General features: G+C 42.7%; 1 protein-coding gene across 1 annotated transcript; it reads right to left on the bottom strand.

The window, feature by feature from the left end:
• Positions 1 to 2635: 2635 nt before the first annotated feature.
• b3gntl1 (UDP-GlcNAc:betaGal beta-1,3-N-acetylglucosaminyltransferase-like 1) lies at positions 2636 to 15214 on the bottom strand. The gene is made up of 13 exons (XM_063010739.1): positions 15089 to 15214; positions 13070 to 13502; positions 12859 to 12975; positions 12212 to 12311; positions 11695 to 11759; positions 11535 to 11600; positions 5611 to 5706; positions 5424 to 5519; positions 5222 to 5346; positions 4921 to 5056; positions 4691 to 4759; positions 3216 to 3290; positions 2636 to 2953 (listed from the first exon to the last, which is right to left on the bottom strand). The coding sequence occupies exons 2-13, from the start codon at positions 13493 to 13495 to the stop codon at positions 2873 to 2875; spliced, it is 1452 nt and encodes a 483-aa protein (XP_062866809.1). The 5' UTR covers positions 13496 to 13502; positions 15089 to 15214; the 3' UTR covers positions 2636 to 2872.
• Positions 15215 to 15443: the final 229 nt, after the last annotated feature.

Here is a 15443-nt window from a genome sequence, read left to right as displayed (position 1 = left end):
CCACATCCGGCTCTATGCCCCGCCCCCAACTGAACAGCAGGCCAATCGTTGTTCATGTAGCCACTCAGTCTCGAGCCGGCAAGGCTGGTTGCAGTGTGTGTTTCTATCGCTTCACCACCTGAGCGTCTTTTTTTGCCTACTGTTTAATGTAAACTACGTATCCGGACTTACTGACCGCTCTCGCGTACTGTACAGTGTGGAAGTATGTGAGTTGTTACTGCCCCACATAAGCAGCTCTGTTTGTGTCTTTTACCCCCCTTGTTGCTTGCTTTTGTGGCTCTTCATCCACAGAATTGTTCATTACTTGCTCATCTTAGGCGAGCTGCAACGTAACACAACCAGAACGTGAGGGCGGCCAGAAGATTGAGCCACTGTTAAAAACATGGCTGAACATGCCATCAAGGCTACTTTATAAAGATATTCCACAATAGATGGAGCTTTACTGCATACAAACACCCTACAGTCCGTGACATTAAGGTATCCAGCAAGCATTTCCCTGTAAGATCAGCCTGGATAAGAGTCCATTATTTTACATTTACATGAAGATGGGACGGAACATGGTGCACAACAAAGAAATTACTGTTTACTGTTTACACACTTCCACACGTTCTATAATTAAGCTTTGTTTTGTTTCTGTGTATGCAAAAGAATTACTAACCATGTGGTACCACAATGCAGATAAAAAATGCAAATGATTTATGAGTAACAAACACAAACAGGCAGTGATTTCCAGCTCCAGTTGTTTCAGGGTCATTTAGAGAACGATTATATCTCTACAGCCAACCAGAAATACAAAGAACGATGATTCTCAGATTAAGACCCCTCATAACCCCTAACCCTAACCCCTAACCCTAACCCTAACCTTTAACCCTCGTACCTTGGTAATAGAGTAGTTGGGTGGTGTGGATATTATGCTTTGATTACTTTTTTATTTTACTCTCACTACCACATGCATGTAGTTCTACAGCAGGTTCGTTGTTCGTTTATATTGCTCCTGGTTTTTAAATGTAGAAATCACTTCCATACTATTAGTGTAAAAAATGTAAATATAATTGTACATGATGCACTTTTGATGACCACTTTTTGGAGCGCCACAGTGAAGGGTCTGAATACTTTTGTTAGGAAGATGTTTCAGACGTCCTGAGGTCCAGTCCAGTCCAGCGCTTGGTAGGTGGTAGACTGACAGATTCAGTGTATTCATTGGTTTTGGGGTCCAGAATCAGGTTGACTGATTTTCTCCTGGTCTCTAAGTCCAGACTCTGGTAATGACAGGAGGTTCGGTCAGATTGTGTAAGGAATATAATAAACAGCTTACAATATGATATGTTTTATGTGTGTTTTATTATTTATTTAATTTTTTAGTACCTGATAATTGAGTAGAATCGTGTTAGTAGCTTCTCAGAAGTCTGTGGTAGATTTACTGAACCTCTGTGGTAACTGTTTCATCAATGCAGCTTCATTTAAGGGGCTTGATTGGGGTTCTGAGACCTCCCAGCGTATCAAACCCGAGTACTAATAATGTTTAAGCTCTGGAAACACCTCAGAATTGCATTTCTATTGAATAAAATCGAGTTTTACTGACTTACTCTGGTTGACGGAGAACTTCACTTCAACACAACACTCCTAGAACTCACTGTTCCCCCTGATCACGGGCAAATTTAGATTGATTTCACGATTGGATCCAGTTGGGATTCTACCTAGAGAGGATCACTTATGTCTTGTGTTTTGTGGTCACAGCCACAAGAGGGCGGTGTGTGACTTTAATTGACTGCCTGTGGTTTTTGGAACGGGATCTTCAACAGGTTCATGGTTCAAAAGTCTGTTTTGATGTTTTTTGGGGTGATCTTCATGAGTCTGTCCACCTTATACTGGGCCAAGATGACCAAATAGCTTTGTACAGATGGAGGCTCACACCTACTCACTCAAATTATATGTCTGTGTCTAGTCGCCCACCATCAGACGTCAACCAGAGGCCAGAATTAAACCCTGGGAGCCTGGTGCTGCCCCACTGCCAACCTACTACCTACCTTTAATGGTTTACTTCTGTCTGTATCTTGGTCAGGGTCAGAGTGGGTATCGGTTCCTTGGAATTGACAAAATGGACGCCAAAGAAACCCAGCTAATGGTATTTGTATGGTGCGATTGGTCCCTGGAGAAGAAGGGGCAGTTGTAGTCTAGCGCTTAAGCTACCAGACTAGAGGTCTTTGGTTCAAGCCCCACCACTGCCATGTTGCCACTGTTGGCATTAGGGTCGTTGCTCTGCAAGACTGAAGAACTCTGAGGTGATCTAACTTCTTTATGAGTCTGTCCACTTTATACTGGGCACCAGGTTCCACTGGCAGCAAACCTCAGCGCCAAGATAATTTTTTGGTGTACAGTTGGTGGGGCTCACACCTACTCACTCAAATTCTATGTCTGTGTCTAGATGCCCACAATCAGAAGTCGACCAGAGGCCAGAATCAAACCCTGGGAGCCTGTCTGGAAGCCTGGTGCTGCCCCACTGCTAAGCTGATGGGTAACAGCAGTAGGAACACCAATAGGAAGTGGACTAGTACTCGAAAGGTCATTGGTTCAAGCCCCACCACTGCCAGGGCAGGTACAGAACACGGAGAAGAACCAGAATCAGACTCAATGCGACAGTTTTATTCTTTTATTCACAGCAACAATCATTCATACACTGTATGACCAAAAGTAATCGGACACCTGACCACGAGCCTGTCGTGACCCCAGTGTGATCTCTTCGCTCTTCTGAGAAGCTTCTGTGCGTGGGAATTTGTGCCCGTTAAGCCCAGACCTGCGGACTGGAGGCCGAGGTCAGGGCTCTGTGCTGGACGTCCCTGTACCCCCGTGTCGTCGGGCTCGGGTTCGCGGCTCAGTTGAAGTGGTGGTAATCCACTCCCTCCACCAGGTGGAGAGAACGCAGGGTGTCCTCCAGAACCCCGCCCGTCATGTCCTGGAGAGACGGAGAGCAAGCGTTAGCAAACACACACACACACACACCTGTCCACCTTCTCCTGTCTGTGTGGACGCCCGGCCGGTCGATAGCACAGTACATGTAGTGGACCAGACATTCGGATCTCCGTATGAACCCACCTGGTGCAGGTGAAAAGGAGCGGTCGGTGCTGCACACGTGTCTGAGGGGCGTGTGTTAGTCAGGAACGGAGGTGAAATACGATTAGGGAATGGGATACGACTAAACCAGAAAGAAAACTCACCAGTTTAACACAGACTATAAATGGAGGAGATGAATCTCTGTAGTGCTGCACCACTATTCTGGGTTTGGGTCGCTCCTATAAGCAGAAGGACATTCGTTACCCTCATGCCGTTAGGTATATTTACACACACACAATTTATAGTCTGTCCAATTAAACCAGACCAATCAAGAGTGTGTGTGTGTGTTTGCGTGTATGTATGTATATGTGTGTGTATGTGTGTTTGTGTTAGTGTGTGTTTGTGTATGTATGTGTATGTGTGTGTTAGTGTGTGTATATGTGTGTGTTAGTGTGTGTGTGTGTTAGTGTGTGTATATGTGTGTGTGTGTTAGTGTGTGTGTGTATACGTGTGTGTGTTTACATGTGTGTGTGTGTGTGTGTGTGTGTGTGTGTGTGTTTACATGTGTGTGTGTATTTGAGTGTGTGTGTTGTGTATATGTGTGTGTATATATGTGTGTGTGTGTGTGTGTGTGTGTGTGTATATGTGTATCTGTGTGTGTGTATGTGTGTGTATGTTTACATGTGTGTGTGTATGTGTGAGTGTTTACATGTGTGTGTGTGTGTGTGTGTGTTTGTGTGTGTAGTGTGTGTGTGTGTATGTGTGTGTTTACGTGTGTGTGTGTGTGTGTGTGTGTGTGTGTATGTTTACATGTGTGTGTGTATGTGTGTGTTTGTGTATGTGTGTGTTTGTGTATGTGTGTGTTTGTGTATGTATGTGTATGTGTGTGTTAGTGTGTGTATATGTGTTTGTGTTAGTGTGTGTGTGTGTTAGTGTGTGTATATGTGTGTGTGTTAGTGTGTGTGTGTATATGTGTGTATATGTGTGTGTTTACATGTGTGTGTGTGTGTTAGTGTGTGTGTGTATATGTGTGTATATGTGTGTGTTTACATGTGTGTGTGTGTGTTAGTGTGTGTGTGTATATGTGTGTATATGTGTGTGTGTTTACATGTGTGTGTGTGTGTTTACATGTGTGTGTGTTTGTGTGTGTTTACATGTGTGTGTGTATTTGAGTGTGTGTGTGTTTGTGTTTACATGTGTGTGTATTTGTATGTTTGTTAGTGTATATGTGTGTGTATGTTTACATGTGTGTGTGTATGTGTGAGTGTTTACGTGTGTGTGTGTGTGTGTATATATGTGTGTGTGTGTGTAGTGTATATGTGTGTGTATATATGTGTGTGTGTATCTGTGTGTGTGTATGTGTGTGTGTATGTGTGTGTAGGTGTTTGTGTGTGTATGTGTTTGTGTGTGTATATGTGTGAGTGTGTACATGTGTGTGTGTTTGTCTGCAGGTATGTATATATATGTGTGTGTGTGTGTATGTGTGTGTGTGTGTTTACATGTGTGTGTGTGTGTGTGTGTGTTTACATGTGTGTGTTTGTGTGTGTATGTGTGTGTGTAGTGTGTGTGTGTGTGTTTACGTGTGTGTGTATGTGTGTGTGTGTGTGTGTATGTGTGTGTGTGTATATGTGTGTGTTACCTTCGACTCCTCGTAGGTATAAAAGCCCTTTTTGATTTTGTTCTCGTCCACATCACAGAACGCTCTGACCTGAAACACACACACACACACACACACACACACACACACACACACACACACACACACACACACACACACACACACACACACACACAGTGAGCTGGGTTGCCAGGTCTGTACGTTCCCCTCCCCCCGGTCCCTGACTGAAGAGCGCTCGGGTGGGTCGGTACCTTTTTCCGGTTGCTGGGGGTCAGGCTGCGGTAGAGTCTCCGCCCCTGCTTCCCAGCATTCCATATGGTGAAGGAATCCCATTGGCTGAGCACTTTCTCCTGCAGGAAGTCCACTCGCAGCTTCCAGATGGTCTCCCTGAACACACACACACACACACACACACACACACACACACACACAGAGATAATACAGACACAGACAGATACACACAGATAACACACACACTTACACACACACCATTTCTGTAACCTGGAATCAGATTGAGACGGTTCCAGACTCACCACTACGTCGAGTACTTACTCCAGTACGGAGTGTGTCGCTGCGTGCTCGTGGTATCGATACACCAGCAGGCACCGCTCCACCCGGACCGCCCCTCCTCGCTGACGGACACTCTGGTAGAAGAACAGCAGATCCTCCGGAACTCCCTAAACAACGAGAAGAAGGTGGAATGAACAGGGCACGGACGTTCTGATTGGCTGGTGAGACCTTTACTTAGACTCACCTTCCCCCCCTCGTCGAAAGGTCCCACTTTTCGGAACCAGTCGCGCGAGCAGAACCACGTGGGCATGACGACCGTCGGCCCGTGGGAGGTGTAGACCTGAAACGGGACGCGGGGGGGAGAGTCGTGAGCGTGGAGGTGTTATCGTGGACCCACCCACTCCAGGACACCCACAGACACTCTGTGTTACCTGTGTGAGGAGCTGCTCAGGGCTGAGGGTGTTGATCCACCTGGTGTAGCGCTCTGTAGAACCTTCTGGATCTCGCCTCACCTGGCAACCAACGATCTAATACACACACACACACACACACACAGATATAACACACACAGATATAACACACACACACACACAGAGATAACACACACACATACATACAGATATACCACACATACATACATACACAGATATAACACACACATATAGACACACACACAGATATAACACACACATACAGACACACACATACAGAGATATAACACACACATACAGACACACACATACAGAGATATAACACACACATACAGACACACACATACAGAGATATAACACACACATACAGACACACACATACAGAGATATAACACACACATACAGACACACACATACAGAGATATAACACACACATACAGACACACACATACAGAGATATAACACACACATACAGACACACACATACAGAGATATAACACACACATACAGACACACACATACAGAGATATAACACACACATACAGACACACACAGATATAACACACACACATACAGATATAACACACACACATACAGATATAACACACACATACAGATATAACACACACATACAGAGATATAACACACACATACAGACACACACATACAGAGATATAACACACACATACAGACACACACAGATATAACACACACACATACAGATATAACACACACACATACAGATATAACACACACACACACAGATATAACACACACATATAGACACACACACAGATATAACACACACATATAGACACACACACAGATATAACACACACATATAGACACACACACAGATATAACACACACATACAGACACACACATACAGATATAACACACACATACAGACACACACAGATATAACACACACACACACAGATATAACACACATACACAGATATAACACACACACACACACACAGATATAACACACATACAGATATAACACACATACACAGATATAACACACACACACACAGAGATATAGACACACACACACACAGATATAGACACACACACACACAGATATAACACACACACATACATACACATACAGATAGATATAACACACACACATACACACACATACATACAGATATAACACACACACACACACAGATATAACACACACACATACATACACATACACACACATATAACACACATCCATACACACACATACATACAGATATAACACACACACACACACAGATATAACACACACACACACACAGATATAACACACATACACACACACACAGATATAACACACATACACACACACACAGATATAGACACACACACACACAGATATAACACACACACATACACACACATACATACAGATATAACACACACACATACACACACATACATACAGATATAACACACACACACACACAGATATAACACACACACATACATACACATACACACACATATAACACACATCCATACACACACATACATACAGATATAACACACACACACACACAGATATAACACACACACACACACAGATATAACACACATACACACACACACAGATATAACACACATACACACACACACAGATATAACACACATACACACACACATACAGATATAACACACACACATACATACACATACAGATAGATATAACACACACACATACACACACATATAACACACATCCATACACACACATACAGATATAACACACACACACACACACAGATATAACACACACACACACACAGATATAACACACACACACACAGATATAACACACACACACACACACACAGATATAACACACACACATACATACACATACAGATAGATATAACACACACACACACACACACATACATACAGATATAACACACACACACACACAGATATAACACACACACACACACAGATATAACACACACACACACAGATATAACACACACACACACACACACACAGATATAACACACACACATACATACACATACAGATAGATATAACACACACACACACACACACATACAGTGTATCACAAAAGTGAGTACACCCCTCACATTTCTGCAAATATTTCATTATATCTTTTCATGGGACGACACTATAGACATGAAACTTGGATATGACTTAGAGTAGTCAGTGTACAGCTTGTATAGCAGTGTAGATTTACTGTCTTCTGAAAATAACTCAACACACAGCCATTAATGTCTAAATGGCTGGCAACATAAGTGAGTACACCCCACAGTGAACATGTCCAAATTGTGCCTAAAGTGTCAATATTTTGTGTGACCACCATTATTATCACTGCCTTAACCCTCCTGGGCATGGAATTCACCAGAGCTGCACAGGTTGCTACTGGAATCCTCTTCCACTCCTCCATGATGACATCACGGAGCTGGTGGATGTTAGACACCTTGAACTCCTTCACCTTCCACTTGAGGATGCGCCACAGGTGCTCAATTGGGTTTAGTCCATCACCTTTACCTTCAGCTTCCTCAGCAAGGCAGTTGTCATCTTGGAGGTTGTGTTTGGGGTCATTATCCTGTTGGAAAACTGCAATGAGGCCCAGTTTTCGAAGGGAGGGGATCATGCTCTGTTTCAGAATGTCACAGTACATGTTGGAATTCATGTTTCCCTCAATGAACTGCAGCTCCCCAGTGCCAGCAACACTCATGCAGCCCAAGACCATGATGCTACCACCACCATGCTTGACTGTAGGCAAGATACAGTTGTCTTGGTACTTCTCACCAGGGCGCCGCCACACATGCTGGACACCATCTGAGCCAAACAAGTTTATCTTGGTCTCGTCAGACCACAGGGCATTCCAGTAATCCATGTTCTTGGACTGCTTGTCTTCAGCAAACTGTTTGCTGGCTTTCTTGTGCGTCAGCTTCCTTCTGGGATGACGACCATGCAGACCGAGTTGATGCAGTGTGCGGCGTATGGTCTGAGCACTGACAGGCTGACCTCCCACGTCTTCAACCTCTGTAGCAATGCTGGCAGCACTCATGTGTCTATTTTTTAAAGCCAACCTCTGGATATGACGCCGAACACGTGGACTCAACTTCTTTGGTCGACCCTGGCGAAGCCTGTTCCGAGTGGAACCTGTCCTGGAAAACCGCTGTATGACCTTGGGCACCATGCTGTAGCTCAGTTTCAGGGTGTTAGCAATCTTCTTATAGCCCAGGCCATCTTTGTGGAGAGCAACAATTCTATTTCTCACATCCTCAGAGAGTTCTTTGCCATGAGGTGCCATGTTGAATATCCAGTGGCCAGTATGAGAGAATTGTACCCAAAACACCAAATTTAACAGCCCTGCTCCCCATTTACACCTGGGACCTTGACACATGACACCAGGGAGGGACAACGACACATTTGGGCACAATTTGGACATGTTCACTGTGGGGTGTACTCACTTATGTTGCCAGCTATTTAGACATTAATGGCTGTGTGTTGAGTTATTTTCAGAAGACAGTAAATCTACACTGCTATACAAGCTGTACACTGACTACTCTAAGTTATATCCAAGTTTCATGTCTATAGTGTTGTCCCATGAAAAGATATAATGAAATATTTGCAGAAATGTGAGGGGTGTACTCACTTTCGTGATACACTGTACATACAGATATAACACACACACACACATACATACAGATATAACACACACACACACAGAGATATAACACACACACACACACACACATACATACAGATATAACACACACACACACACAGATATAACACACACACACACAGAGATATAACACACACACACACAGATATAACACACACACACACACACACACAGATATAACACACACACATACATACACATACAGATAGATATAACACACACACATACATACACATACAGATAGATATAACACACACACACACACACACATACATACAGATATAACACACACACACACACAGATATAACACACACACACACACACACACACACACACAGATATAACACACACACACACACACACACAGATATAACACACACACATACATACACATACAGATAGATATAACACACATCCATACACACACATACATACAGATATAACACACACACACACACACACATACATACAGATATAACACACACACACACACACAGATATAACACACACACATACATACACATACACACACATATAACACACATCCATACACACACATACATACAGATATAACACACACACACACACAGATATAACACACACACACACAGATATAACACACACACACACACACACAGATATAACACACACACATACATACACATACAGATAGATATAACACACACACACACACACACACACATACATACAGATATAACACACACACACACACACAGATATAACACACACACACACAGAGATATAACACACACACACACAGAAATATAACACACACACACACACACACACAGATATAACACACACACACACACATACAGATATAACACACACACACACAGAGATATAACACACACACACACACACACAGAAATATAACACACACACACACACACATACAGATATAACACACACACACACACATACAGATATAACACACACACACACACATACAGATATAACACACACACATACATACACATACAGATAGATATAACACACATCCATACACACACATACATACACATACAGATAGATATAACACACATACATACACATACAGATAGATATAACACACATCCATACACACACATACATACACATACAGATAGATATAACACACATCCATACACACACATACATACACATACAGATAGATATAACACACATCCATACACACACATACATACACATACAGATAGATATAACACACATCCATACACACACATACATACAGATATAACACACACACACACACACACAGATATAACACACACACACACACATACAGATATAACACACACACATACATACACATACAGATAGATATAACACACATCCATACACACACATACATACAGATATAACACACACACACACACACACACACACACACACACACACACACACACACACACACACACACACACACACACACACACACACACACATACATATAACACACATGCATACAGATACAGGGTGGGGCATAAAGATCTCCCACATTTGGAGTGGGCACCGTATGGGCTGTAGTGGCAGTAGAGAGGCGGGACAGGTTTCATTCGGTAGGCTAGGCTCTACCATTTTCATTTTCTTCATCAATTATTATAACAATTTTGAGGGAAATGTTTCCTGGGCATTTGATCTCTTTAAGGGGAGACGTGGGGTGGCCGGCAAGGTCACCAGATTTAAGCCCTTGTGACTTTTTCCTTTGGGGAACCTAAAGGAAAAGGTTTTCCCACATCGTCCTCGAACTCTTGAGGATTTGAAGGAAAGGATCCGAGAGGAAATCGACGCAATACCACCTGAGATGACACGGAGAGTCTTGTATTGTATTGCCAATGTAACAACAACAACATTTGTCTGATATAATTTTAAAACTGTTTTTTATGTACTTTTCAGAAATATAAGCATTTTTTTCTAGATAGTTGGGTTCTTTTGGTAGATTCATTCAAAATGTGGGAGATCTTTATGCCCCACCCTGTATAACACACACATACATACAGATATAACACACACACACACACACACACACACACACAGAGAGAAATAACACACACATACACACACACACAGAAATAACACACACACACAGTAGTATTCACCCCCTCTGTAACTCAACCAACGCTGAAAACAGGAGACCTCTCGTTTACTAGGTGTGTGTGTGTGTGTGTGTGTGTGTGTGTGTGTGTGTGTGTGTGTGTGTGAGAGAGACTCACGGCTGAGGGGTTCAGTACAGCCGTTTCATACTGCAGTCTCACTCTCTGGGGCATCATGACGTCATCCTAGATCACACACACAGGAAGTAAGTCAACTAGTGTCAACTAGCATTATTTATCAGCATTACTTTAGTAAACACACTCACACTCACACACTCACCGCATCCTGGAAGCACAGGTACCGTCCGCAACTCTGAGACACGGCCCTATTTTTGGCGAATCCGACTGCAGAAGTGCGAGAGGTGAGAGAGAGAGAGAGAGACCGCGTTATTGCTTACGGCCAGTCAGCATGAGATTAGATCTGAAGACCTCCAGACCACCATTTGGGTGGTACCACAAGTCCTGATGTTTTAAATAGTTAGAACGTCCAGACTATGATACCAAGAACGAGCTGTAGACGTCACTCTATAGTCTAGGGGGCGACTCTCTGGGGGAAACCACCACTGTGCAGGCCGAAAGATAGCTGAGACCCCTCAGATACGCTCACACTCGCAGTGGTGGGGTTTGAACCAGCAACCTTCTGCTTACTAGTCCAGTACCTTAACCTCTAGGCTACAACTGTACAGAGGTAATAAAGCCTATAGTGCCAGGTCGATAACAGGTGCCACCAAAGTGCCGCTGTGGTAAATCCAACAGTCCAAAAGTCTAAAGACACACACACACACACACACACACACCTCCTCTAGGTTTGGCTGACGTATGGCCCGAGATCAGCACCGAAACTCCGTTTCTCTCCAGTTTTTCCCTCCAGCTCTCAGCGATCGCTCTGGAGTCGTCCTGAAACAGAGGGACGAACCAAATCAGAGCATCTGCAGACGCAAAAATGACCCATGATGCCCTGTCGACTGGATTGTGGTACAAGAGGATCCTCTACAGTGCTACTATCTTTTAACAATGGGGAGGTCACTGTTTTGAAGCAGTACGTGCTTTGGAATGCAGATGTTCAGCTGGCCCACGAAAGTAGGAACCACTTGCTTAGACATCAGAACATCTCCAATTGGTCGCATCCTACAAAAGACTCCACCTTCAACCCAGAACTCTGAGCTCTAGGTTGGTTCTCCTTTGCCAGCCTTCCTTACAACTGCATCCCAGTTCGTTTCTGGATGTCAAGATGGACTAAACATTCTGACCACCTCGCAACCATTTTCCGTCAGATGATGACCAAGATTGGTGCTGGAGCTCAGAAAGAACCTGGACATGAACTAATATTTGCACACGGACGCAGGAGGAGGAGCCTAGTAATCGAAACCTTTGACCGATGGAAAATGCATCTGCATGACCGGGATTTACTCTCTAAGAACGAATCGTGACGAAGGCTACGTACCGTACTGGCGTCGTCAAATATGGAGACCTCCATACTGCCTTGGAAGTCCTGTCCCAGAACGGCCTGGAGACATTCGTCCAGCCATTCGGCGCCATTGTGCACAGGTATAATCACGGACTACCGAGAGACAAATGGAGTGTTAGATGATACTTGTTGTCTTATTCTACTTGACATCCAGTCCCAATGACTAAATCGATGAAGGGTGACTTACCACTTGAACTTCGCTGCCATCCACCGTCTCCACGCTGCCTGTGCAATCCACAGTATTGTAGGAAGACTCAGAACTAGCACCGTTAGTCCCGAAAACATCCGTAGCTGCAGATTTCGCTTTAGATCCAGCGTTGGAATCTATACACTCCGGTTTCAAAGTTTTAGCCCCCACTGTGGCATCCTTAGACTCACCATTACAATTTGTACCCTTCACGGTTCCAGAAGTACCCTTAGATTTTATAGTCACGGTTCTAGACTTGTGCATACTGTTTTTAGACTCCTGGATTGTAATGAACGGCTCTACAGAGGCTTCTTCTGGAGCTTCTTCAGACACCATGGTGACCCCACGATGAGGTCTTTGGCACATCCGCTTGGTCGCTACACATTCATCCGGCGATTCTCCTAAATGCAGGTGATGACAGCTCATCCTTAATCTGTCGGTTAAGATAAGAAAGTCCAGCTGAATATCAAAATCTGTTCGATAATCGTCTTCATCAGTTACAAGTCACTTGGCAATAAAAACAACCACTAAATGTGGGATCACGGATTGGTCCCCAATCTAGGGCTGTGCGATATAACTAAAAACTCATATCTCGATATGCTTTTGAGAAGCGGCGATATACGATATGATACAATATAATGTAAACTTTAAAGTACAATGGCAGGTCACTGCTCGTATTTTAGCTTATATTGTTTATAAGTTTTATTAAAAACAAAATAAAAATGCACGCTAAACAACAGCACAGCGACCCAGATCAACCACACAGCAGCATAAAATCATAAACGCTGCTTACCTGAGGATATATTCCACTTATTTTTTTTTTTTTGAAGGCCACCTTATATGTGTCCAGAATATTTCCAGAACATATAAATCCTTTTTTTAACTGTGTTTGTATCTCCCGTAAAAAAAAAACTGAAACTGGTAATTCCTTCACTATATTGTCACTTATGCCTTTACAACCAATCAAGAGAGAGATTGAAATTCCACCCAAAATCTGAATTCGGAAGCTCCGATTGGTTTATACAGCTGTTTTTCAAGGCTGGAACCACGAACGAATCTCTTTGCCCACACAAATAAATCAGTTCATCTGTAAAAAAACGAATGAATCTTTACCGTAGATTAGAGCACAGCTCCCTGATTCAATGAATCATTCGTTTGAAAAGAGTTGTTTCGGACAGCGATTCAGTTCGCATGTGTGTGCATTTCCGCTTAGCGCTTTTGTGCTACGTTTTAATTGTTCTCAAATGGTAACCTGTGTATCCCAGACGTACTTGATACATCAAATATGGTCATTTTTAACATCGTGTATATCGATATTCACGATATACCGCCCAGCCCTACCCCAACCACCTGGCCACGGACCGGTACTCGACATTTATTACCAGGTCACACAGAAAGAATAAGTAATTTGAGAAATTTCCAACACACTTCGGGTGTTATTGTCTCTTATCACCACTAGATGGGAGCAGCGTCTTGTTGCAGTGAATAATGCTCAGGATTCACACTGATTTCCAATTCTACACTCATTCTATTTTAAATCCTTCCGCCTCGTTATATGAAACCGGTCCGTGGTGCAAGAAAGGTTCAGTCCGGTGGAAAAGGGGCACTTGTGCAACTGGAAATGGATAGTTATGACACAGATTGTTCTGGATTTGGATGGGTATTGTACTGTTAGGGGTCACACAATGGGAAAAAGACCCACATTTAAAGCTGGTTTTGTTTAATCTAGAGATAAACTACACCTCCACTTATATAAATACACCATAACAATACATTTTAATGAAGTATTCTGTTTCAAACGCATTTTAACATTGCTGATGGTCACAGCTTGCTTAAATAAGTATAATAAAGTAAAACTACAGCGTTTTATTAATACTACTAATGTCAGTAAACAGTAGGTGTAGTAGTAGTAGTAGGAATAGTACCAATAGTAGTGTTATAATCTCGTTATACTTCCACGTGTCTGTATGACAACACGTATTAATAATAAATAGTGCTTTTATAGATGTTAAATCTTACCGTAAACACTTAAATCTGAAGTTTATCTTTAGTCATTCTGCTCTGTTTGTAGTTTATTACAGAAATAAAACCGAATCCGGTTCATTTGTTTACTTTCATTTTACTGCAGACGCAAAGAAGCGTCCTCAGGCATTTCCGCATATAGGCGGGACATTACTTCTGATTGGACCATGAAGCACAACAGCTTGGCTCTGATTGGGTGACTGGATTGTCACTCAGCTGAGCTAAACATAGGACTAGCGGGCATATATTTTATTAATTATTAATTATAATTATTATATTAATTTATTATAATCATTTATTATTAATATAAGAATGTAATAAATGTAAGAATTTAAATTTAGTTCGGTCCTTG

The sequence above is a fragment of the Trichomycterus rosablanca genome, chromosome 15 (genome assembly GCF_030014385.1).
Source record: "Trichomycterus rosablanca isolate fTriRos1 chromosome 15, fTriRos1.hap1, whole genome shotgun sequence".
Taxonomy (NCBI): Eukaryota; Metazoa; Chordata; class Actinopteri; order Siluriformes; family Trichomycteridae; genus Trichomycterus; species Trichomycterus rosablanca.
Note: the sequence above shows the minus strand (reverse complement) of the source record. Positions and strands in the feature narration are given on the sequence as shown.